Here is a 23,382-nt window from a genome sequence, read left to right on the forward strand (position 1 = left end):
CCCCACACCCTGCTCCCCACACCCTGCTCCCCACACCCTGAGCTGTTGGTGGTGCCCAGCCACAGCGACAGGATAGGGCATTGGGGGTAGCACCTACCTGTCCCCACACTCCAGGCAGGCAGAGGCAGGCAGTCCTGTGTGGAGCCCTGCTGCCACTCAATTATTGATGGTGTCACCTCAGCTGCAGCTGCTATCGGAGCTCTGGTTACCAGCTCAGTGGGGCTGGCAACGGAGACGGGGCCAGGCTGGGGCTGGGAGGTAGTCCTGGGCTGCACAAGGGGGCCTGGGGCCAATGGTGTGGCTGGGGTCCCAAGACTGGTGTGTAGTACCAGCAGCTGTGGTCCTGATGCTGGAGCTGAGCTCCTGTCACTGGGCACTGAGAACTCGGGGTACTGGAAACACTGGGCATGAGGAGAATGGGGAGCCAGAAGCACTGGGAGGACTGGGAGCCAGAACCAGTAGACACTGTGGGTCCCAAGGACAAGGGGGGCACTGGGAGCACTGGGGGTATGGAGGATTGGAGCACTGGGTGGTTTAGGAATGGTACTCCCCTGTTCAGTGTCCCCACAGAGACCCTCCAAACTATGCCCATTCTCTCCCTCCCCTGCTTTCCTCTCCCCCTTCCCTCAGTGGCAGGATGGAGAGGAGAACTGGAGGCACAAAAGGCAAAGATCTCCGGTTGAGATAAGAAGAATTTACTGGCTATAAGAAAATGAACAGTAACAACAACAATACCAATGACAGAGGGCACAGGAAAAGAACAGATTCACATGGCACACCCCCCTCTGACAACAGGTGATACCAGATGGCTCCCTCTGCCAATTTACTCGACAGTGAGTTGGCCTATGACAATGGCGTGCTCTGTACAAACTTGTGCCACAAGGACTGTGTACACTGGACATTGGGGCCCACAGGGGACTTTGTTATTTGAATCCCTATAATAGATTCAACTTCAGTAATTCTCTCCAAGATGCTGGGTACCTTGCTCCACAGTGTTCCACTTGTCTCAGTGCACTACTCGATCATCCTTGAGAGAATGCCTTTCCCTCACACTTGACAGGAGGTGCCTTCAGAGCCTGAGAGTTTTTGTTCTCTTCCTGATGCTCTTGGCAATGTTCACATCCCAGGACAAGGATCCCAGTTGCCTGGCATCACTACCATCCCGTTCTGTATCGTGGGCCAGGATATCCCAGCACTGGAGTAGCCAGGTCACCAGGGGTTCACCTAACTGGTGGCTGGAACCTTTTCACATATCTTACAGCTCACCCACTGACATGGACCAGGTGATTTTCTCTGTCCCTGCCTCCTCTTCCTCCTGTCCTAAGGGCCCTGCTTTGCCATCCCTCGTTAACTGAACTGATTTTGTCTTGGATTCCTTCTTCTGTGCAGGGGTGACTGCTCCCAGCAGCACGGGTTGTTTCCCTGGTTCAGCTGCAGTTGGTGTAGCCACTGTGCCTGCTGCTCTGTTTCTTCCTCCTCCTCCTCTGAGGGTGCTGTCTACTGACCACCAGTGTCCAAGAAAGAGTAGCCAGGGCCAAACACACTGCAGTAAGCTGCTCATCTCTGGAGCTGCCACAGCATTCTCTTTGCAAATATTCTGTCACTTTATCAGAGTCCTGTAGTTGTTCAGGGGTGAACTCCCAAACCACTGGAGGAGAGAATTTCTCAAAAAATTGGCCAATTTTCTCACACATTCCATACCACTCATGACTATTCCCCCTTGGGACAGGTCTCTGAATGGCCTTCTTGGAAATCTCTGTTCTGCCCCCAAACATGACTCTAAAGAGAGTGTGGACTGCACTGAGACAGCAGACATAGCAACAAGAACATGCAACATGCTTTCCTTACCATCCAAAGGGAATTCAAAATTCTCAAATGTTGTTGTAATAGGCCTGAAGGAGGAAAAGGGAGGAAAAAAGGGGGAAATCATCCTTCCCCTGTTCCCCCCCCACACGCTGGATACAGTTATTACCCAAAGGTAGTGCTGAAGGAGAGCAGCACTGAATACACATCCCATCATTGCCCTTGATGTTATCATGTCATAAACTCATATCCCACAGTACAACAACAAAGAAATGCCAATCCTTGTCCCTGCTCTGTAAAAGGCCACCCCAAGGAGCAAGTACAGGAATACAGGGACAGAGCCAGGGTTAGGTACCATACCCACATGAACCGACCAAGCACCACTGTAACCAATGGCTCTGGCCCTAATACAGCAAATGCTGAGATCAAGTCTGTTTCCAACCTACTCTGGACAGATCCATTGTGTGATAAATTTATGCACCCAAATCGGTTTGGTCAATTGAAAATTTATTAATTACAGCAAGCAAGGTATAGGCAAAAACAGCGCTGGGCGACGGGGGAGCCTCTGTTCCGTAGGGCTCCGCCAACTGCCGCGCGCGAACCAGCTCCCGCTTCTCCTTTTATACGTCTGGTGACGTGTCTTTAGGCTGGTACTCTGCGCATGTCGTCTGTTGCTAGGGGTCTTCTTCTGCCTTCTGGCAGTTGTGGTGATGAAGGCTGACAGTCTCCCTCAGGTAGGTCTCCCCTCGCAAACCCCTCCCAACATGGTGAAGGCGCCTCGCCCTGGTCGGGCCCCCGGAACTAGGGGACACAACACATCCCAAGCAAGGGCATGTTCTGCAACATGCCTTAAGCCAAGTACAAACCACAAACAAGCACAAACCACAATGTTCTAACATGTCTTAAGCAAGCACAAAAAAAAAGGTTATACAAAGTACATATAATTTCATCACCACTAATTTCCCATTCTACTTTCTTAGTGAACAAAATACCCTTGTTTTTATCACACATTGCTATCTCAACCCTCAGTGCCCCACACTGGGTGACAAATAAGTTGTGGTTTAGCCCCAGCCAGCAACCAAGCCCAACACGTCCGCTTCCCCATTAGCAAAGTCAGGGAGAGAATGGGAAGGGTAAAAGCTGGAAAACTCGTGGGTTGAGATTAAGATGCATTAATACAGAAAGCAAAGACCACACACACAAGCAAAGCAAAATAAGAATTTAATTCACCACTTTGCATGGGCGAGCAGGTGTTCAGCTGCTCCAGGAGAGTAGGGCCATGTTACAGTTATCTGGGAAGACAAACACCGTAACTCCAGACACCCCTCTCTTCCTCAATCTTTCCCCCAGTTTATACTCTGAGCACTGGAAGACCTGGGAACATGAGGACACTGGGAACACTGGGAACACTGGGAGCATGTGGCACACCGGGAGTGCTGGGAGGGCAAGGGGCGGCGCTCCGCAAGAGACACGTGACCGCGCGCGGAAGGCCGCGTGACGTAGGCCACGTGCCGTCCTGTCCCACGTGACCCCACGCGCGCCCCCGGCGGCAGGCGCGGCCGTGTGTGTGTCTGCGCGCGCGCGCCCGTGTGTGCGTGTGTGTGTGTGTGTGTGTGTGTGTGTGTTCCCCCGCCGCTCACGTGATCGGGGTGACTCGGCGCTCACGTGACCGCGCGCCAGGGCCGTGCCGGAGCCGGGCCCGCACTCGCCATGGGCTGCTGCTACAGCAGCGAAGCTGAGGCCTCCGACCAGGTGGGCCTGGCGCCAGGGGGACATTAGGCCCGCGGCGGGGGTGGCGCCGGGAGGGACGCTCGGCTCCACTCCCGGCTCCCCCGGGGCTGCCCGGTGGCGGGGGGGCAGGCGGTGCGCGTCCCCGGCGGGGCCCGGCCCTTCCCCGCTCCCGGGGCAGTCTGTGAGCGCTGCTCCCACCTGTCATCGCCTTCGTGTCACTCGTTCCTCGCGTGTATCGCGGCACCTCCTGTGTCCCCCTCGTGTGTGGGAGTTGGAGGCGGGGGCTCGGGGGTCGTGCCAGACCCTTTCCCCGTCCCGCTGCGGCTGTAAGTCCAAGGCCTCAAACGGCACTGGCGGGAGCAGCGCCAGCTTTTCCTTCTTGGGACAGCGTGACTGCCACGCAGCTCAGGGGCCAGGGCAGAATTGGGGCCGTCACCTGTCCTGCGAAACTTAATCCATGGGTGCAGCAGGAGCTCGGCTGGGACAGCCAGTCCCAGGGGAGCCCAGCTGGCTCCCATTTGTGTCGTGAGAAAGGAAAGAGAAGGGTCTGGGCTAGAGTATTGCAGCAGCATTTCCCAGCAGGAGGAAGGGGAGAGGAAGCTTCTGGCTGGGGAGGAGTTGGAGATGCCACCAACAGTGTGTGTGGAGGAGTGGTTGCACTCCCAGCTCACCATGGGTCACAGGCTGAGCATCCTTTTAGGACAAGACAGACATGGAAGGGCTTGAGCATGTCCAGAGAAGGGAATGGAGCTGGAGAAGAGGCTGGAGCACAAGGAGTGGCTGAGGAAGCTGAGGGGGCTCAGCCTGTGGAAGAGGAGGTTCAGGGTTGACCTTCTAACTCTCCACAACTCCCTGACAGGAGAGTGAAGCCAGGTGGGAGTCTGGCTCTGCTGCCAGGGGACAAACAACAGGACAGGAGGAAAGAGCCACTGGTTGTGCCATGGAAGGTTTAGGTTAGATATTTGGGAAAATTTACCTTAAAGTGTCGTACAGCTGTGGCACAGGCTGCCCAGAGCACTGTTAGCGTCCTCACCTCTGGAAGGATTTAAAAGCTGTGTAGACTTGGCACCTGTGGACATGGTTTGGTGGTGGGCTTGGCAGTGCTGGGAGAAAGGTTGGGCTCAGAGGGCTTTCACAATTTTACTGATTCTGTGAAAGTGTTCTCTTGGGTGTTTGTGCCCATGATTTCTCTACTGGATTCTTGTCACAGCCCCCGTAGCACCATTCAGACAAGAGAGAGGATCAAGGGCTGAGCTGCAGCTCCTGGAGTGAGTGGGGCAATGTGCCCTGTGACTCTGGGAACCCCCCACCCCACATGGTCCCTGGGCTATGGCAGGTGGGGTTCCCCTGGCTCAGGTGAGCACCCTGCTATGCCAGGGTGGGCTGCCTGTGGGGCCACAGTAGGTCCTCATTTAACTGTGGGGTTTCACGCAGGTTGATGCTGGCTGCAGGCTCCTGCCTGCAGGATTGGCCTCTCCAGATGTGCTGCCTGATTTCAGCCACACTTGCTGCCTTTGTGGCTGAGGGGGCTTCAGCTGGGAAAAAGCAAAAGAATTGGGCAAAGAGGTGCCTGGCAGAGCTGAGGCTGTTCTGGGTTACACAGGGAGCCCTCCTGGCAGGTGAGGGAAGGGTGAGACTCGCCTCATCTCTTGGGGTTAATGGTGCTGGTGTGGGGAAGACAGGGCTGATTTTCCTCTTGCCTTTCTCTCAGGAGGAAGAGACAAAGCGGCTGCTGGAGCCCGCAGCCAGCCCACCCAACAAGGTGCTGAATGGAGCGGAGCAGAGCTACCACAACCTCCCGTCAGCACGCACTGATGAGCAGGCCATGCTGTCCTCCATCCTCGCCAAAACAGCCATGTAAGCCTCAGGCTGTGCCCGTGGGGCAGGCAGCACACCTCGGGGACCAGCGGTGACCCTGGATGTGGCACACAGCTGGGGGACCTGGCTGTGGGCCCCGCTGATCAGCCGTATGTGCTGATGGGAAGGCAGGAGCTGTGGCAGAGCCCCCCATGGCCCTCTGTCCTCAGACAGCCCCCTGCCTCAGCTTTGAGCCCCATGGGGACACAGAAACAAGACCCCAGATGTGAGGTAGCCCCTCAGCTGCTGGGCTGGAAATAGGGGCAGGGTTTGGATACGAAAGCAAGTTCATGGGGATGTGGAGAGGAGGGCTGTTGAGGCTGGAGCACTGCATCCACTTCTGAGGAGACTTTTCCTAAAATGCACAGGGGCACTGTGAGAAGAGTGCTGTGTCCAGCCTGGCTGGGAGGGCTTTGGGATGCTTGTAGGCCCCTCTGCTTCCCTGCCTGACACTGGGGAGCTAGTGGCCACTGGTGTGTGTCCAACATGCAGGGCCACAGCAGCCCTGAGTTCTGCTTTGCTGTGGGGTGCATGCAATGGGGCTGTGGCAGGGCCTTGGGCAAGCGCCCAGGTCCTCTGTGATCCCAGGGCCCGGTACCAGGGCTCTCAGGACATCTGCCAAGAACATTGTCCTCCCAGTGGTTCCTTTTTCCTCCAGGCGGCTGCATGCCAAGCTCCCCAGAGCCCAGACTGGCCCCCAGCTTCCTGCAGCCTCTGCCTGCCTCTGCCCCAGGACAGCTGTGGGCAAACAGTCCCTGGCATTTCCTTCCTGGCAAACAGCCAGCCACTCCAGCCTGGCACACTCGTGTCCAGCTGGCAGCATTCATTGGGCGAGTTTGGCCCTGAGATGTTTGTTTTGGGGTGCTGGCGGGTGCTGGATTTTGTCTGCCCCAGTCAGAGGATGCTCTGAGATGGGGAGGGAACTCAGGGGGAGCAATGAGCCTCCAGTGGGAGCCACTGTCTTGCCTCTGCAGCAACATCATCGACGTGTCAGCCGCGGATTCCCAGGGCATGGAGCAGCATGAGTACATGGACAGAGCCAGGCAGTACAGGTGGGACCTACACTTCTCCCCTGGGGTGCCTACAGTCCCTTCACAGCTGTGTGTGTCCTGGGGCAGGTCCCAGGGGTTTGGGCCTGGGGGACTGAACTCGGCATGTAGAAGGGCTGCGGCATCTCAAAGAGAAGGGTGCAGCCTGCTCAGGGAAGGCCCATGGCAGTGCAGGCAGCAGAGCCCAGGACAAAGGGCTCCTGTGTTCACCCAGCCCTTGGGAAGATGGTGGGGGGCTGGATGTGACTGCTTCTGCTTGAAAGGTGCTTGTGTGGGAGAGCTGGAAGCTCCCTCATCCTCCTGCTGCAGGGAGTGAAGAGGGCCGGATGCTGGGAGTGCAGTACCATTGCTCTCCCTTTCTCTCCTGGGGATGCAGCACCCATCTTCTGGGTGTCCCCATGTCTTGGCACAGGGCTGATGTTCTCTGCTCTCCCCTCACAGCACACGCCTGGCCATGCTCAGCAACAACCTGACGCACTGGAAGAAGCTCCCACTGCTGCCATCTCTGACTAACCAACCACACCAAGTGCTCGCCAGCGATCCTGTCCCCTTTGCAGACCTGCAGCAGGTGAGCAGGGCTGGGGTGAGCCCTGAGCCCTTGTGATGCTCCCCAGGGACACATCCTCATCCTGGAGGAGCAGTGATGCCCTCCTGGCTTGCCCAGAGCCCTGACTGGACTTGTTAGAGCTGAGGGCAAAGCCTAGGTCAGGTTTAAGGCCTTGTTAGAGGCAGGATCAAAGCCCAGGACGGGCTTAGGAACTCATCAGGGCCGGAGGCTAACCACCTGCGACAGTGTCTTTGGGATAACTGTGAGTTTCCGTAGCCACCGGTGACACAGCCATGTCCTCGTGCCTGCAGGTGTCCCGGATAGCTGCCTACGCCTCCAGTGCGCTCTCACAGATCCGTGTCGACGCCAAAGAAGAACTGGTTGTACAGTTTGGCATTCCCTGAATCTGCCCCCACCACCGCTCATTCACCGCTTTGGGTTGTTTTTATTTGTTCCCCATTTTTTTTCTCTTTATATCCCTTCTCTCCCCATGCTGCTGCCACAGAACTTGGACAGATACCCTGTTTCCTACTAAATGCCAAGGCGCCCATCATTGGCACGTCGAGCCCACCTGCATTGCTTGAGGCTTTCTCTTCCTCGTGGGTGGGTGTGCATGGGGAGGAGGCTGTGTCAGCTGGACACTGCCTTGCACAGGGATGGGCACAAAGGGAACAGCAAGCAGGTCCTTGTGGTGCTGGGTCAGCACCGTTTGCCAGGTCACCAGGATGGGTGGGCTGGAGCCAGGAAGATGTGATGCTCTGCGTGGGGCCTGGTGGCTCCAACACCATCCCTTCTCCTTTTTACATGTTTAGACCTTTATTTTGGTGGTTTGTTTTTGTTTTTTTTTTTAATTACTATTATTTTTTGCCACAGTAGATAAAGCCACGTTCATCCAAGTGCCTGTCTCCACTGTTCTCTGTCGGACACAGCATGGATGTGATGGAGGAGCCATGCCCTGGTGGGGGGTACACACATCTGTCTGTCCCTTGTCACCTCTTTGATCATGTCCCACAGGGCCAAGAGGACAAGGGGACAGGGAATGTATGACGACCTACCTTTAAGGGGAAGGAAGCACGTAAGATTCATAAATGCTCGTTATCGAAAGGAATGTCAAAAGCCAGAGGGTTTGCAAATAATCAGAAAAGTTTTATTAGTAAATTACACACTTGGCATGGAAATTGCAGGGTACCTTTCTAAGGATAGGTTTCCCCATCCTGAAGATGGATTTCTCATTTTCTATGCAAATTAGATATCATGCACAGTCTGTTCCTTCAGGTCTTCCTGGAAATGGGTCAGAGGGGTTTAGGGATCATTGGTGGTCTTAATCCCACCCTATAGTCCGTGCCCACATCCTGCCACTCATTCCTGTGCTTATGCTGTACTGTTCTGTGCTTATCAGCAGGAACTACAGGGATGTTTTTCCAGTGCTGCCCTATCTCACCTTGCCCCCCTTCTTCAGCCACATCTTGTTCTTTCTCATGGCGTGTTAATATCAAGTCCTTGCCTATTACCAAGAGTCCTTGCTTGACTCCACAGCCATCCAATTATCTATGTTTGAGACATACACACTAGCTCTATTATGTTCTGGGAATAGAATGCTCAGTAAGACTTACTTTGGACTGCAGTTTATAGGGTTTATAGAGTGAGCTTCAGTGTGCATTAGCCCTTTATAATTGAGAGCTCTAAGGGTCTCACTTTGGATTCCTGTCTAGAAGGTTACAAGACAGTGGGTTTTAGTCATTATAATTTTTCATCCAGGCCACAATTTGAGTTGTTTGAAGGTTCAACAACAAAAATACTATTTCGCTTGGGTTGCTACTCTGGCAAGAAAAATCAGTTCCCAAGTATTTTCATTAAAAATCAGATACTTGATAAACATCTGTTAGTTCCTTGCAACAGAATATATCAAATAAGCTCAAAAGGGGCTTAGCTCAGGTGCTGTTTGTGAAGGACAAAGTCTAACATGTGTTTCTCAGGTCTTGGTGGGGCCTGGGCGGTGGCAGGGGCATGCACCACCACAGTCCAGTCCATGCCTAAACTTCTCTGGGCCTTTACAGCATGAAATAGGGCTGTGGCCATGGGGACAAGGCCGGGATCCCCCAGGTGAGATGAGGCCCCACTAGTAGGTCAGGACACGTTTGGGGTGTGGTAGGGCCACATTGCAGGGCAGAGTGGGGTGTCTGCGTGTGACACACCGCCAGAGTCCCCCACGTGTCCCGTGACTCACTGTGTGCTTCCAGTACTCCGTGCCCTGCGTGTGGCCTCCCACAGCCCCGGGCCCGAGACCCGCACTCGCACACACCGCCGCGCTGCCGTGTGTGTCCCTGCGCCTTCCCGGGAGCCCGGGCCGTGCTCCCGCTGCCGGGCAGAGCGCGCCCCCTGCAGCCCCCGGTGTGTGCCGCACCCGCCATTCGCGCTCCGCCCGCCTCACGGCCCGGCCCGCCCGTGCCCCATGCGCGGCGCCGGGGGCGGGCGCTGCCGTTCCAATAAGGGCGGCCGCCGCACCGAGTCTGCCGGCTTCGCTCTGCTACGGGACTCAAGGCAGCTGGAGCCCCGACGGGCCCGGTGACGCCGAAGACACTGAAGGCGGACACGATTCCCAGCCGCGGTCACGGTAGGGGGAGAGCTGAGGCGGGGCGGGCCCCGGTGCTTCCCTCGGCGGGGGCTCAGGGCCGCAGAGCGAGGCTGTGCCACAGGCAGGCAACAGGCGAAACCCTCGGGCCGGCGGGGCACGCCTGTGGCACAGCCTCGGTCCCGAGCCAAGCTCAGCGGCGGCCCTTTCCCTAAGGACGGGGGCGGGGGATGGTCCCGGCCGGAGCGCTGTGGTTCGGCCGTGTTGTTCTTCGTTCCCCGGGGCTTGGCGAAGTCGGAGCCTTCGGCGGCCGCGTTACTCGCGGGTTCCTTTGCGTCCCTTCCTCGCCCGGCACCTCCCTGGTCGAGCTGGCGACCCGTAGGGTCCGGTTCCCGTTGAATTCGTGGCCGCGGGGTGTGTGCGTGTCGGGGGGAGTTTTTCAGGGGTCAGCTGGGATGTGACTCCAGTCTTCCGTGACATTGGGGCCATTCTCTGCCGAGCCCCCGGCTTTTCCTGAGCTGCGCTGGGGCCGGGAGCGGGTCTGTGCCAGCCCCACCAGCTCCCCGTCCCTCGGTACCTGGGCAGGGTGGCGGCAGTGAGCGCGTCCAGGTTCGGACGATTCCCCCCCTCCATGGCGAGGCGCCGGAGGTTTCTGGGCCGTGCGCCTTTAACGAGCGCGGCCCCGGCGCGGTGACGTGGGGTGGCCCAGGGCCAGGAAGGGGAACCGCCGCCTGCCAGCCCCGCCGAAGAGAAGCTCAACAACTTTTCTTTTGTGCGTGGCCGCTGGCTCCCCGGTCCTCCGCGGCTTGCCAGCGCTCATGGCCGATTAACCCCAGCGAGCCGACGACGGCCGCGCGGCCCCGGTAAGGCACCAGCAAAGACTTTTCTGCCTCTTCCTTGTTTTGTTTTCCCCGGGCAGGCGTCCGGGACAGCCCGGGGCCCGCGGGCGCGTCCCCCCGCCGCGGTGGCGCGTCGGGAGCTCCGGAGCGCGGGCTTGTGTAACGCCGTGTTGTGACCGGAGCGGAGCAGGGGAAAGCGGGGAAGGACAATGCCGCCGCGGCCCCCGGCACCTCCGGGACTTGTTCACCGGCTCCCACCGTCCCCCTGCAGCTGCTCTCTTCGGGGACGCGGCTGGAAGGCGCTCACGGCCGCTGGCGGGCTCTCCAACCACTTCCAGCCTGCCATCCCCAAAGGCGCGTCATCACGGGGGCGTTGTCTCTGTCTCTGGTGTTCAGGGTGGCCAGTGTCACCAGGGACAAGCCAGGCTGTGACCGCCGCAGGAGCGGTAGCCCTGCCCGTCCACATCTCACACAAGGCACCAGTGTATTTGCAGACCGGTTCTGGTAAAACCCAGCTCGACGCTGGTGGAACACGGTTTTCTCCGAGGCTGTACATCCAGTGCTGCACGAGTGCCTTTGAGTGGATTTTTAGGGAGAGGTCCTGGCTGTGGCACCGGCTGGAGGGACAGTAGTTGCTGACTGACCCAGCCATGGGACAAGGAGCTGGGTTTTAGTCAATTTGGAGGGATGACCTGTCCCGCTGAGGATCCCATGCTTCCCAGCTGGGCTGACGGCAGTGGGAGCTCTGTAGTCCCTAAAGCCACCATGACTGGTTGTTTGTGCTGTGCAGAGCAGCTGCAGATCCTGACCAGGCTCCTGGTCTGTCATGGTGTGAGTCTCCAGGTGCAATACAGGGTGAGGAGCCCCCTCCTCATCTGGGTGACTTTTGGGTTCCCAGCAGTCCCCTCCCCTGGAAGATTCCCAGGGTGGCACTGGGGCAGCCAGCATGGAGACAAAGATCGCTGTGAAGGGGACCTGGCAGTGATCCCATATCCACCCAGGGCAGCTCATCCCTGCTCCCCCCCAATGCAGCGATGCCCCATCTCCCTTTGCCTCCAGCAGGTGGTTCTTTCACTGGCAGCAGTGGGAAGGGGAGCTGGCAGCGCTTCAGTGGCTTGGACACTGCCTTGCCGGGCAAGAAATGTGACATTTGGAGGCAGGAGGGAGGGAAGAAGGTACAGCAGGAGAATGAGGAGCCTGAGCAGCGGTTTTCCACTGACCCCTTGTCAGGGTCCTAACATGTGGAAATGGACCTACCATCCTCCCTTGGTGGGCACAAAGGCCTGGTGCTGTGTGCAAGTCACTTAGTAACGCAATTACTATACTTTAGCTTTTTTATTGCCCCCTTCCCTTTGTTGGTGTTTTTAGGTCTGGGCAGTGACCTGACAGGCTGGCCACCATGTCTGTTCACAGCGCAAGAGTTGCTGCTCTCCTTGCTTGGGTAAGTCCCCCCTTCTCTGCTGGAGCTCACTGCATAGGTGAACATACTGCTGCCAGCACTGGCAGCTTCAGGGCACGATGCTGGGGCTTGTCACAGGAGGGACTGTGGCTGGGGCAGGTCCTAGGGTAGCCCAGTTGCTGCTGTTCCTGGGCAGGTGGGTGTTTGCAGGAGAAGCCTTGCTCACTCTTCCTGTTGAGTAACCAGAAATGCTGGAATGGCGTGGTCTGGTCATGGAAACTGCCTGGAAACATCCTGGGAGATGGAGCTGAGCCTGAAGCAGCTGTAGTGTGAAGGGGTTGTTGGATCTGTCTCACAAAGCACTGCTGTGTCCAAGCAAAAACTCATAAAATGGTTTGGGTTAGAAGGGACTAAGGGACTTTTAAGCTCTTTCAACTGGAATGCCCTGCCATGGGCAGGGAGACCTCCCACTAGACCAGGTTGGTCCAAACCACATCTAGCCTAGCCTTGAACACTTCCAGGGATAGGGGCAGCCATTCCCTGGACAGCCTTCACAGGGAAGAATTTCTTCCCAATATTCCATCTAACCCTGCCCTCTGTCAGTGGGAAGCCATTCCCTCTTGTCCTGTCACTCCAGGCCTTTGTCCGAAGTCCCTTTCCAGCTCTTCTGGAGCCTCTTTAGGCACTGGCAGGGGCTCTGAGGTCTCCCTGGAGGCTTCTTTTCTCCAGGCTGAACACCTCCAGGTCTCTCAGCCTCTCCAGAGCAGAGGGGCTCCAGCAGGGTGATAAATGGCACCTGTGCCAGACTCCAGATGTGGAGCTGTGGGGATCACGTTCATCTGTTCCCTGGGAAGGTGTGGTTTGAAGGGGTAGATTTATTTTCACACCCAGACCAGTTGTGCTGTCCCGTGCCAGGACTGGAGGTGGTGGGTAGCAACCACATTGTTGTCTTAGTTTCTGCCTTCTGACTGTGCCACCCCATTTCTAGATGAACAGCGCAAATGTTTGTCCTGATCCCCTCAATGATCTGTCCCAGCTCCAGGACTGTAGTGTCTTCATCAGAATTATCCACAAATGTGGGAACTGACAGTGGCCAAATAAGAGATTTTCAGGCCTTAGGCACTAGCTTGAGCCTGTAGGATAGTCAAGTACACAACTTTTTCACTCTGGCCTGGGAAATCATAAGGAGGAATCCAAACAATCCTTGGAAGGTGAAAAACTGTTAGAAAAAGGTGGTGTTTTTCTAACTTGTTATTTACTTGGAAATAACAGTCACGGGGTGTTGTTCTAAATGACCAATCATATTCATTGTACCAAAGTGCTGTATAAAAAGAGTGTTTCTAATAAACCTTTGATACATGCCCTCCGATGAAGGCTTGGAGTCCTGTATCGTTATTTTGCCATCCCAATTTGTAACAATACACAAAGTGTGAGTATGGGGAGCTGTGTGCACATTTCAAACCACACAGCTGGGTCTGGGCTGCCTCCTGGAGCCATGGCCTCAGCCCCCAGGAGATAAGAGTCTCTTCTTGGGCAGGGAGGGAGTCTTGGGGTATTCCTCCTCTGGCACATGAGATGCTGGGGTCTCCATTTCTTCTGTGCTGCTGCACAGCTGGGGTCTGTGCAGAGCTGCTGGGTCCTGCAGAGCAGGGAATGTTTTGGTCAGAGTTCCTGTCATTTGAGACTTGTTACCACATCTAGCACTTAACATCTGGGTTTGCTCCTGAGATTGAAGAAAAGATCCGAGTTCTGCTGCCAGTGGCACAGGGGTTCCTGCAGCTGCACAGGAGCTTTTTCATTTCTGTTGATGCTGCTCTGCTGAGGGAGCAGCCCAGCAAGTTATCCTGAGTGGCAGCCTTGGGATCCTGAGGAAGCCTTGTGTCTGGAAAGCAGTGTAAAGAATGACAGTTTCTGCCTGAGAAAGTGCTTCTGTTGCCTGGGGATGTCAGGCTGCTGCTGGGTGTAGAGTGGTCAGGATGGAACCTGTGTGCTCTGTTCTGGGACCTGAGGTGGCTGGGCAGGGGTGGGAGGAATGCCTCCTTTGGGAATTGTGTTTGTTGCCTGGGAGCAAGGGACAGCTAAAATCTACAGCCATAATGGGCATCAGAGGTGGGATGAAGCCTGGTGATTAAGGAGCTGGTGAAACAAATTGAGAGGGTGTGAGGCTGCCATGCATTGCTTTCAAACCCTTCTGGTGGGAGGCTGGGAGCCTGTGTGTGCTAATTACCTCCTGGGCAGGGTAAGGAGAGCCTGCCTGGAGCAGGGATCTGTCTGCAGTGGGTGGGGAGGAAGGAGCTGCCTGCACCATAGGTATATTTAGTCAGACCTGGTTGATGTGACTTGCACCCAGCACCAGGCCTCTGCACCCACAAAGGGAGGATGGCAGGTCCACTCCCACAAGTTAGGATCCTGATAAGGGGTCAATAGAAAACTGCTGCTCAGGCTCCTCATTCTCCTGCTGTGCCTTCTTCCCTCCCTCCTGCCTCCAAATGTCACTAACATTTCTTGTCCAGCACGGCAGTGTTCATGACAGTCAGTACAAGAACTGACAATGTCACGAGCCTCAGTTGGTGTTAATTGAAATTGCTTTTGCAGGGTATGTGCGCTTTGATGAAAAAACACTATGCAACACTATGGCCTGTGCAATTTTGTCAGGCTGAGGTGCTACCCACACTGGGTTAGCTAAACTATCAGCCCTTGCATTACCTTCTGTTATGAAACCTGATAAGTTAGTGTGACTACAAATGTGCAGGATGTAATATAGGTGAAGTCGGGCCTGGATTGCACACCATGAAGATCTCAACAACTGAAATAAGTTTTCATTATCAACTTCTTTCAGAAGTGAACAACCCAAATGTTTGGCCAAGTATGCTACATAAGCAGAATCAGTGACCAAATTCATTGTTACATTGGAATGCAAAGGAATTGTAAAAAAACACTCCTTCAAATCAATGATCAAAATTGTCCACCCCATAGGAAGCACGGTAGGTGAGGGCATACCAGGCTGCAGTGCCCCCATGCTTTCCATTACTGCATTGATTTTTTGGAGATCCTGTAACAATCTCATTATCTAGATTTTTTCCTAATTACAAAAACAGGAGTGTTCCAGGGACTGGTAGAAGGTTCGATATGTCCCTGTTGCAATTGTTCCTGGGCCAGTTCACGAAGGGCGACCAATTTCTCTTTTTCCAGGGGCCACTGGTTTTCCCAGATGGGTTTGGTCACCAGCCACTGTAAAATCAGAGTAGGGTACTGTGTGCCCTTCAACACAGTGGCCCCCATCAAAAATGCATCCCAATCCATATGCCCCATGCTGCCAAAATATCCAGCCCCAGAGGCTAAGTGGAGCTGCAGTGACATGAGGCTGAACTGTAGCTGTTTGTCCCTCTGTGTTTTTAATCAGCATGGACCGTTGACTCACAAAGATCTTTGTTGCATCTCCCAGACCCTCAATGGCCGAATCTACAGAAGCCAAAGGCTGTGTCGGAGGCCATGCAGAAAAGGAGATAATCGTCATGTCTGCACCTGTGTCAATGAGACCTCGAAGCTGGATCTGAGGTGAGCTGGCATTCAGTAGAATCAGGGTACACATCATCTGTGGTTGCTAACTGGAAATACATGCAGTCCAGAAAACTTGCAGCAGACTGGTAGATCCAAAGCTGCCATCTCCATGGCTCTGCTCAGCAGTCCTAGGAACACATGACTTAAAAGGCACAAGTTGAGCAATTTGAGTCTTTTCAGAGATGGTAATGGGGGGGGTGGGTGTGGAAACCATGGCATAATTTGGCCTGTAAAGTTAGCATCACTGACTCCTGGATGCGCAAATATCCCTTGTAGGGTTACACTAGATCTTCCCACAAGCAGTGCACTTAATCCTTGACCCAAAGGACCAAATGCATCCTTACATACATAAGGAGAACCTTATATACACATACATAAGAGAACCTTATATAAACAGCTAGAATCTAGTGTGACCGTTGCTGTGGTGTGTAAATCCAGCTCCCTGGGTGCTGCCCCTAAGCTGGCTGAGTAGGCCTGTACTGGTGCTGTGCCCTGGGTACTCATTTGTGTCAGAGCACAGTTCCCCTGTGTGCTCCTGCTCACGTTTCCTGAATGTGTCAAAAGCTGACCATTGGCATGGTATCTAGATTTACACTGGTTTGCAAAATGACCTGGCTTTTTACATCTAGCACACAGGAAAGTACCTTTTCCTTTTTTCTTCTGCTTTACCTTTTGTTCCTTACCCTGAGCATCTGTTTGCTTCTGTGATCCACCCCAATGGCCTGCCCGTTTTGGTCTATAGCAGCAGCCAAAGCAGACACCTTGTGCTCTACAGAACCCACTTTAGCACATGCTTGGACCATATCTGTTATCAAAGGGTTCCATGGAAGAGCCTCTATGATCTTTCTGCAATCTTCATTGGCATTATCTTTGCTAATTGTTTACCTAGAATGTGTCTCAGGTTATCATCCTCAACCTGTTTGTCCAAGGCCGCTGCTATTTTCTCAACAAATAGCAAAAATGTTTCCTTTAATCCTTGAGTGATTTTCACATATCGTGGACTAGGAGCATATGTTTCTATGGTCCTTAGCAGTGCTCCAGTGCCTGTTTTTTGTCCCTGATTGAGATCTCGAGGGTCCCAACGGGCTTGGAGATCAGGATTAAAACTATCAATATCCTGTTCCCATAAGAACATCTACACCAACAGCATGCCTGAGATCATGCAGAGGCAAGTGCATGTTCTCTTCTGCAGCTCTTTGAGCCCTCTGCCTCCAATTGTCTCCAAAGACTTTAAACTGTACAGGCTGGAATAACACTTGAGCCAGATGATTAATATCAAATGGAGCAAGCAGATCAGTGTTTAACACCCTGATAATCTGCAGAAGTTCCCAAGAGCCAAGTCCATACTTTGCCACCTTACTTTGTATATCCTCCAACTCTCCATGCTATGACATAATGCCTGTCAGCCTGTCCTGTGTTCTGGGCAGCCTTGGGGAAGGGAAGGTTTGGAGTGGGGTTGGTGCCCCACTGACTTCCTGATCTGTCTGCATCTCTTCATCAGAGCCTGAAGCAGCTTCTGGTCCTCCCTCAGTTTCCCTCCCTCCAGCACCATGTCATTAATAATTTCATTCCCGGGCTTTCCCATCCTCTAATAAATCCCAATCTACCATTTCCAAAGCTTGCTTTTTTTTCCGCTTCCCAAAAGCGTCCTGGCTGCTCCAGACGCGCGGTCACCTGACACGGTGGCAATGTCCAGAGATAGCTCTGGGACGATCTCGCAGCTCGGTGTTTTTGGCACTCCCGCTGTGGGGAGGAGTGTTGGTCATCAGCTGGATCACCATCCGTGTCCCGGAGCAGCAGCAGTGATGCGCGAGATGATGTGCGGGGAGCGGAGGAGGGTGGGCCGGCCGGAGATGCGGAGGCAGTGGAGGTCACAGCCACGGGCATCGCGGGTGGTTGGTCCGGAATGACAGGAGGCATGGTGGCAGAGCATCTGCATTGGGCAGGGGAGGAGGCGGTGCGGGCCCAGACATGGGCCCCATAGCTGGAAGAGGAGGCGCTGAGGGGGCAGCGGTCTGCAGAAACGATTGCCCTGGCAATGCTGACACGTGCTTGGGCCCCACAGATGGAAGTGGGGGGCCAAGGGAACGACCCCTCCCATAGTGCCGGCGGTCTGCTGCGGGGACTGCTGTACTGTCGCTTGCGATGCAGGAGAAAGAGGCACAGGAAGCGTGGGGAGGGGGCGAAGGGAGGTATTTGCAGCAAAGGTTCTCCTGTGGCCGCTTGCGTTACTGAGAACAGCGCCATGGGGAGCGCAAAAGGAGGTGGATGTTCTCCTGTGTTGACGGAGCCCTCGCGAACTGTTTGTGATGGTGACGGATACCTTGCCATTGCAAAGGCCCAAGGAGAGGGACACTTTGCAGGGACGTAATCTTGTGGTGACCGATAGTTCATGCGCTCGGTTCCCATGTCCCTCAAAGGTCTGGGCAGAGCCGAGGGAATGCCGCTTGTGGCGTCCGCAGCCCTGCCACCCTCCATCCTCTCAGTGTGCATAGGAAAGGGAGCCTCAGCATCCGAATCCTCCATCCCCCTGTGACCCTCCTGAAATGGACACCGCTGTAACGCTTTAGAGAGTGTGCCCCAGGTGGCTGCCAGGCCACACACACAATGGTATCTCCATCAGTTATCTCGAACCATAAGCGCTCCCCCACTGACTGCCAAACATCTGGACTAAAGGCATTGTCGGTGGTTACTATAAAGCCCTGGGCTTTTGCCCACTGGAATAAAGCATGCATGGAATCTCCTGATAGTGAGTCCCAAGCGTGGCAATACATCCTTCCACACAGAGAGGGTGATTTGTTTCTCAGTGGGACTTCAGTTCCCCATGGTAGGAAGCCTTTATCCCAGCAGCTGGCGAGTGTGATATACAGACAAAGTGGTTTATCCCGGGAATATATAAACTCTAGCTTTATCAGGATGGATGTTCTAGACCCAATTACTGGCAAGGTCCACTACCCGGGGTGACTGAGACCTGTAGCTCTCCAGGAGCACACAGGGAAAGACTCCTTACCTCTCAAGGGAAGGCAGAGGGAGACTCCTGTTCATCAGCTCTTGGCTGCAATGTACATCAGGATCGCCAGATGTCGCACTGTATTAGGAATGGCGATAGTGACGACTCTCAACTTAGTTGCAAAGAGAGAGCCCTTTTTATTCTTCCAGATCTTCTTTTATAGACAGTTCTGAGAAGGTCCGAAAAGGTAACTTTTATTGGTCATTAAACCAACACATCACCATCATTAGACAGTTAGGAACAACAGCCCTCGACCGCTTCTTGCAAGTAAACAACAAGGCAACAAACAAAACCTGCAAAGATTGTTTTCCTTCTCTAAGGACTGTTTGAATTCCGCCTCACAATTTCTCAGGCCACACTTCAAGTGTGAGAAAGTTATGTGACTTAGTTTCACACAGACACTGTGCTACCTGCCTGATTTCTCACATTCAGCATCCAAAGTGGGTAGCGGAGTGGGTCTGTTTGCACGGGTCCTGAGCTGGCTTGGGATAATCCAGCTCAGAGTGTGTCTGCCTGCAGCCTGCCCAGCACTCCATCTTCAGCCATGGGGGACATCATGCACACCCACCGGTTTCAGCTGTGGCAGCTGGAGGAGCAGCTGGCTTTTGAGAGAGAGAACTGGGAAGACTCGGATGCTCACAAGCTCATCATGGAAAAGAGCCAGTCACTAGCTGGATGTCCTGGGGCACAGGGAGGGGTCTGTGGGGCAGAGATCTCCCCCTGTTTCTCTGGCTTTCTGTTTTGACCCCACCACAACTCTGTTCATGCATGGTCCATCCTGCCAGGCCTCAAGTGAGAGTCTAGGTTCTTTCTTCCTTCTTGTATTCCCTTATATATCCTGAGCAACAAAAGCCATGACTGAAGCAAGAGCTATGCTGAACAGCATAGGTGCTCTCATGGTAGCCTGGCTCTTTGATCTCCTGCTGCAGAGGGTTTCTCTGCAGAAATGCTGTTGTGGGGGCTTCAGGTGACATGAAAAGTTGGCAATGGGTACTTTCATGCCCCCTTCCCCAGATGTTCAGATCACCACAATGCAGCAGCAGATTGATCTCTTGATAGAGCTTGGTGAGAAGCAAGCTGATATCAGCTGGAGCCCAAAGAAATGTAGGAGCTTAGGGAGAAGAATGAGAGGTAATCCTCCAGGAACGTCCACTCCTTCCTCCTAGGTGGGACCTTGTGACTCCCACATCCCCAGACTCTGTGTTGTCTGTCTCTTCCCAGCAGTGCATGAAACAGGAGAAAGAAACCTTCTTGTTCCTCTGCCACTGTGCCCTGGGGAGAAGACAGCAGGCACAGAATCAAAAAAGGGTCTGGGTTGGAAGGGATTTTAAACCTCATTCAGCTGGAACGCCCTGCCATGGGCAGGGACACCTTCCAATAGACCAGGTTGCTCCAAACCCCATCCAATCTGGCCTTGAGCACTTCCAGGGATGGGGCAGCCACAGCTTCTCTAGACAACCTGTGCCAGGGCCTTACCACCCTCCCAAGGGAGAATTTCTGCCCAGTATCTGATTTAAACCTGTCCTCTGTCAGCGGGAGGCCATTCCCTCTTCTCTTGTCACTCAGACTCTTGTCCAAAGTCTCTCTCCAGCTCTGTTGGAGCCCCTTTATGTGCTGGAAGGTGCTCTGAGGTGTCCCTGGAGCCTTCTCTGCTCCAGGCTGAACACCCCCAGGTCTCTCCCAGCCTGTCTCCAGAGCATAGTGGCTCCAGCAACCTTTGGAGCATCTGCTCTGGACTTGCTCCAGCAGCTCCACATCCTTGTGATACTGGGGACCCCAGAGCTGGAGGCAGCTCTGCAGATGGGGTCCCACCAGAGAGGAGCTGCTCCTCCCTGCTCCCTTGCAGCCCAGGACACAGCTGTCTCCTCACGATGCCCATGCCCTCAGGGCACTTATGGCCTGCAGCCCACTTTTATTGCAGTGGGCATGGATGCAGTCCCAAACCATGCAGCCTGTTCTAACAGCCCACTCTTACCCCAAACCCTGCATGGGAAAAGCTATTCCTGTTATGTGACAAGGATGTGCTGCCTGTGGGTCTCACCTGCCCTGGAAAAGGAGAAGCTTTCAGGGTGATCTGGAGCTCCTGACTCCAGCCCCTTTCCCAGGCCTTTACTTTGATCCTGGGTACTGGGCTTTGTCACACACTTGAAATCACCTGTGACACTACATCCTGGTCTTTGCTCTGTCCCTGTGCCATTATTGGCTCAGGAAGGCTGACCAACCTCCACTGGAAGTGCCATGTCCTTTTTGGCCTTTCCTCACTTATTTCCCTTTGCAGGGGGGTGGCTGGAGTCCCACAGCTGTCTCTGCTCTCAGTTTGGAGCGGTTGGGCTTCTGCAAAGCACAAACACTGCTCATCTCTACTCTGCTTTGCCATTTGTTGGCACCCAGTTTTAGAGCTGGGTTGATGGTAGAGTCACAGCAAGGCAGGGAGATCCCTTGGGACCTTTGGTTTCCTTGGTGATATCCTTGCCTGCTGCCAGCATGCACTCCCTCCCTAACCAGAGTGCCTGCACGAGTGCCAGGACCTGAAGACTGAAAAAGCCCAGATGGACCAAAAAATCAACCAGCTCTCCAAGGGGAATGGGAATCTCTCCTTCCAGGTATGGGGTGCAGTGTCCTGTCCATGCCCCACAGCCCAGTTGGCTGTGGTGGAATCCAGAGGGGAGGATTTGATGGCAGTGCCGGATGCTGGGATGTTTATGGTTCTGCTAATGCAGTCTTTGACCCAGTGACCAAGCCTGCTTTGGGCTCTGAATCCTGATCCAAACACGAACTGTGGTGGGGGAATGGGGACCGGGTGGAGCTGCCTGCATGTGGTGAGCGTGCAGGGGTTGGAGGGGGTGTGGAACACCCCTTTGCCGAGCGCTGACCCGGAGGAGACGGCACGGGCGGGGCGAAGGGTTCCGAGGACGGTGGCGTCATTCCTGGCGTAATTTGACTGGGAGCTGGGGCTGGAAGGACACACAGGGCAGGCGGGACGCGGGGCGTGCAGCGCACACCACAGGGATCTGCTCTGGGCACAGGGGGAGGCTCCTGCGCTCCTCCTCCCAAGGGCTGGAGAGGGGCGCGGGCCGGAGCGCTCCCCTCACCGCTGCCGCCCCTGGCGCATGCGCAGTGCCGGAGAAAGTTAAAGATGTGTGTACGATTTCTGAGAGCCCGGAACCGCCTTTTGGGCGTTTATTCGCTGTGGGCAGGATATGGACTTGCTGTCTGCGCTTTGTAATCGCCCCCAGCTCTCTCCGTGGCTGCACCAATGGGTTTTCCTGAGGTTGCCCCGCTCCAGCTGCTGGAGGAGAGTTTTTAGAGGTTTGTGGCTGGTCCATAGTGTTACATGAGTCATTCAGGTGGCCATTCATCTTTGCCCCACTTTTGGGTTCTCCCTCCAGCCAGGGATGCATCAAGTCACCGCTTTTCTTTAATTAGATTATCATATACTTTGATTCTTAACTGATTTTCCTGAACTTGTGGTAGCAGAAAGAACAATGGTCTAATATACCCCACATAACATATCCCTGACCAGTTTGGGGGTAACCTGCGGTAAGCATATTGGGCACAATTCCAGTAATGCCCCTTTGAAGCCCAGATCTCATTGGCAAAGGGACTTTCCCAATTTTTATCATCAATTGATGGGTCAAAATACAGCTTACTTCCAGGGCCTAGTGGTCCCCCAACAATAGTTGCCTCACCATAAGAATCACAATATTTGCATTTCCAAGCACCCATAGAAGGCTTCCACTTGCAGTCACATCCCAGATCTGTTTTGTTAGATCTGGACCAGAACCTACTGAAAAGGGTTTGGGTTCCATTTTGGTGTTGCCACTTTCACTGATAGTCACAGACAAGGTGTCTTACTTGTGGAATTATCTCAGGGGCTGTGGGGGCCAAAGAATCAGCCAGCAGGAGTGTGGTGCTCCCCTGGAGAGCTTCTCCTTAGGCAAGGCACTTTTATAGTGAGAAAGTGTCCCTCCCAGAGACCTTTGTGAGTTACATGTTAATCCGTTGTATCCTATTGGTTTTCTTCCCCATCACTCTACCCTATTAACTGTATCCCAGTTTCCACCCCGCCCCTCTTTTTCCGTATATAAACCCCAGTTTTTCCCCTGTTCAAGGGGAGCTGCTGTCACTGGCTCCCTTCGCAGAGGGCCCTGCTTTTAATAAAGGCCTGTTCTCTGTGGTAATGCCACACAGTGCTCTGAGTCCCTCTCTCTGTCACCTGACAGCTGCCACTGAGCCTGAGCTGAACATCTCCTGCCAGGCTAGGAATGTGCCTGTGCCCCTGGGCTGTCTTTTTAAAGGCACTTCTTCAGGGAGGTCATGGCACCCCTACCATCCATCCCACCATGGCAGGAGCAGCTTAAAAATATGGGGTCAAAAAACTTACCTTTCTCCGCTGCTTTACAGCCTTCAAAATCCTTTTGGTAATTATGGAAGGAACACCTTACACAGGTACCATTAGTGAGCTTAACATGCATTTGATTCCATCTGCCTCAATATCTGGAACAATCATAAGTAGTTGGGGGTCCAACAACGTAAACCCAAAGATAAAGTCCAGTTGCAAATGCTTTTTCCCCATGTATATGCTTCCTGTTCTATTTAGACAATAAATGCCTCTTTCAGAAGAATAAAGCTGCCATGGACTTCTTTCTTTGTCCCAAAATCTTGTTCCATTATGGACTTCACTTAGGGTGCTAACCCAGCATTTAGGTTCGACTGGGCTGGCCACCCATGGTCAGTTTTCAGATCCCCCTGGCCTTCTGCACACCCAACAATTGCTAAGGTTAAAGGTTTTTTACTGTTTCTTTTCCTAAGGTTAAAAAATTATTTTCCCATTTCTAGCTCAAACTTAATTGACAATATAAAGGTAAGATTATTAAGAGAAACATTCTAATAGTTTAATAATCTAATTTCCACAGGCCACAGGGCGTCCTGCAGCCTCACAGGGCCGGCAGCCGCTGCCACCCCTGCCTGGGGCTGGCAGTGTCAGGCACTGCCTGGCACTGAGTCCCAGCAG

General features: G+C 54.1%; 2 protein-coding genes and 1 long non-coding RNA gene across 21 annotated transcripts in view; 2 read left to right on the forward strand and 1 right to left on the reverse strand.

The window, feature by feature from the left end:
- Positions 1 to 2,293: 2,293 nt before the first annotated feature.
- On the reverse strand, positions 2,294 to 3,226 carry LOC107206788. The gene is made up of 2 exons (XR_001522520.2): positions 3,034 to 3,226; positions 2,294 to 2,604 (listed from the first exon to the last, which is right to left on the reverse strand). It is a non-coding gene; the product is annotated as an uncharacterized LOC107206788 (long non-coding RNA).
- A 152-nt stretch (positions 3,227 to 3,378) lies between these two features.
- Positions 3,379 to 8,865, forward strand: LAMTOR1 (late endosomal/lysosomal adaptor, MAPK and MTOR activator 1). 7 transcript variants are annotated; one of them, XM_033518406.1, is made up of 6 exons: positions 3,379 to 3,555; positions 4,969 to 5,153; positions 5,246 to 5,391; positions 6,366 to 6,443; positions 6,882 to 7,008; positions 7,864 to 8,865. In XM_033518406.1, exons 3-6 carry the CDS (start codon positions 5,360 to 5,362, stop codon positions 8,032 to 8,034), a joined length of 408 nt encoding a protein of 135 aa, XP_033374297.1. In that variant the 5' UTR covers positions 3,379 to 3,555; positions 4,969 to 5,153; positions 5,246 to 5,359; the 3' UTR covers positions 8,035 to 8,865. The 7 variants fall into 7 exon arrangements, with proteins under 7 accessions (XP_033374297.1, XP_033374291.1, XP_033374294.1 ...); XM_033518407.1 differs by lacking the exon at positions 3,379 to 3,555 and adding an exon at positions 3,636 to 3,860; XM_033518400.1 differs by lacking the exon at positions 4,969 to 5,153.
- Positions 8,866 to 9,421: 556 nt separating this feature from the next.
- LOC107212328 (nuclear mitotic apparatus protein 1-like) overlaps positions 9,422 to 23,382 on the forward strand; it is a 22,282-nt gene continuing 8,321 nt past the window's right edge. The window contains exons 1-3 of one of the 13 annotated variants that reach the window (XM_033518363.1): positions 9,422 to 9,601; positions 11,767 to 11,839; positions 15,201 to 15,355. The gene's annotated coding sequence lies outside the window, so the exon portion shown is untranslated. Of the gene's footprint in view, positions 9,602 to 9,629; positions 10,423 to 10,463; positions 11,840 to 14,234; positions 14,782 to 15,200; positions 15,356 to 20,873; positions 20,972 to 23,382 lie in introns of those variants that run through there. The other 12 variants (XM_033518378.1, XM_033518357.1, XM_033518358.1 and 9 more) reach the window with 12 other exon arrangements.

This window comes from Parus major, chromosome 1, assembly GCF_001522545.3.
Source record: "Parus major isolate Abel chromosome 1, Parus_major1.1, whole genome shotgun sequence".
In the NCBI taxonomy this organism is placed as follows: Eukaryota; Metazoa; Chordata; class Aves; order Passeriformes; family Paridae; genus Parus; species Parus major.

Bases quoted from the DNA above. Each gene is read 5' to 3' on its own strand.
- LAMTOR1 (XM_033518400.1), top strand. From the start codon at position 3,514: ATGGGCTGCTGCTACAGCAGCGAAGCTGAGGCCTCCGACCAG. The intron at 6,444-6,881 runs GTGGGACCTACA...CTCCCCTCACAG, and splicing joins GACAGAGCCAGGCAGTACAG to CACACGCCTGGCCATGCTCA. The intron at 7,009-7,863 runs GTGAGCAGGGCT...TTGCCACAGTAG, and splicing joins CCTTTGCAGACCTGCAGCAG to ATAAAGCCACGTTCATCCAA.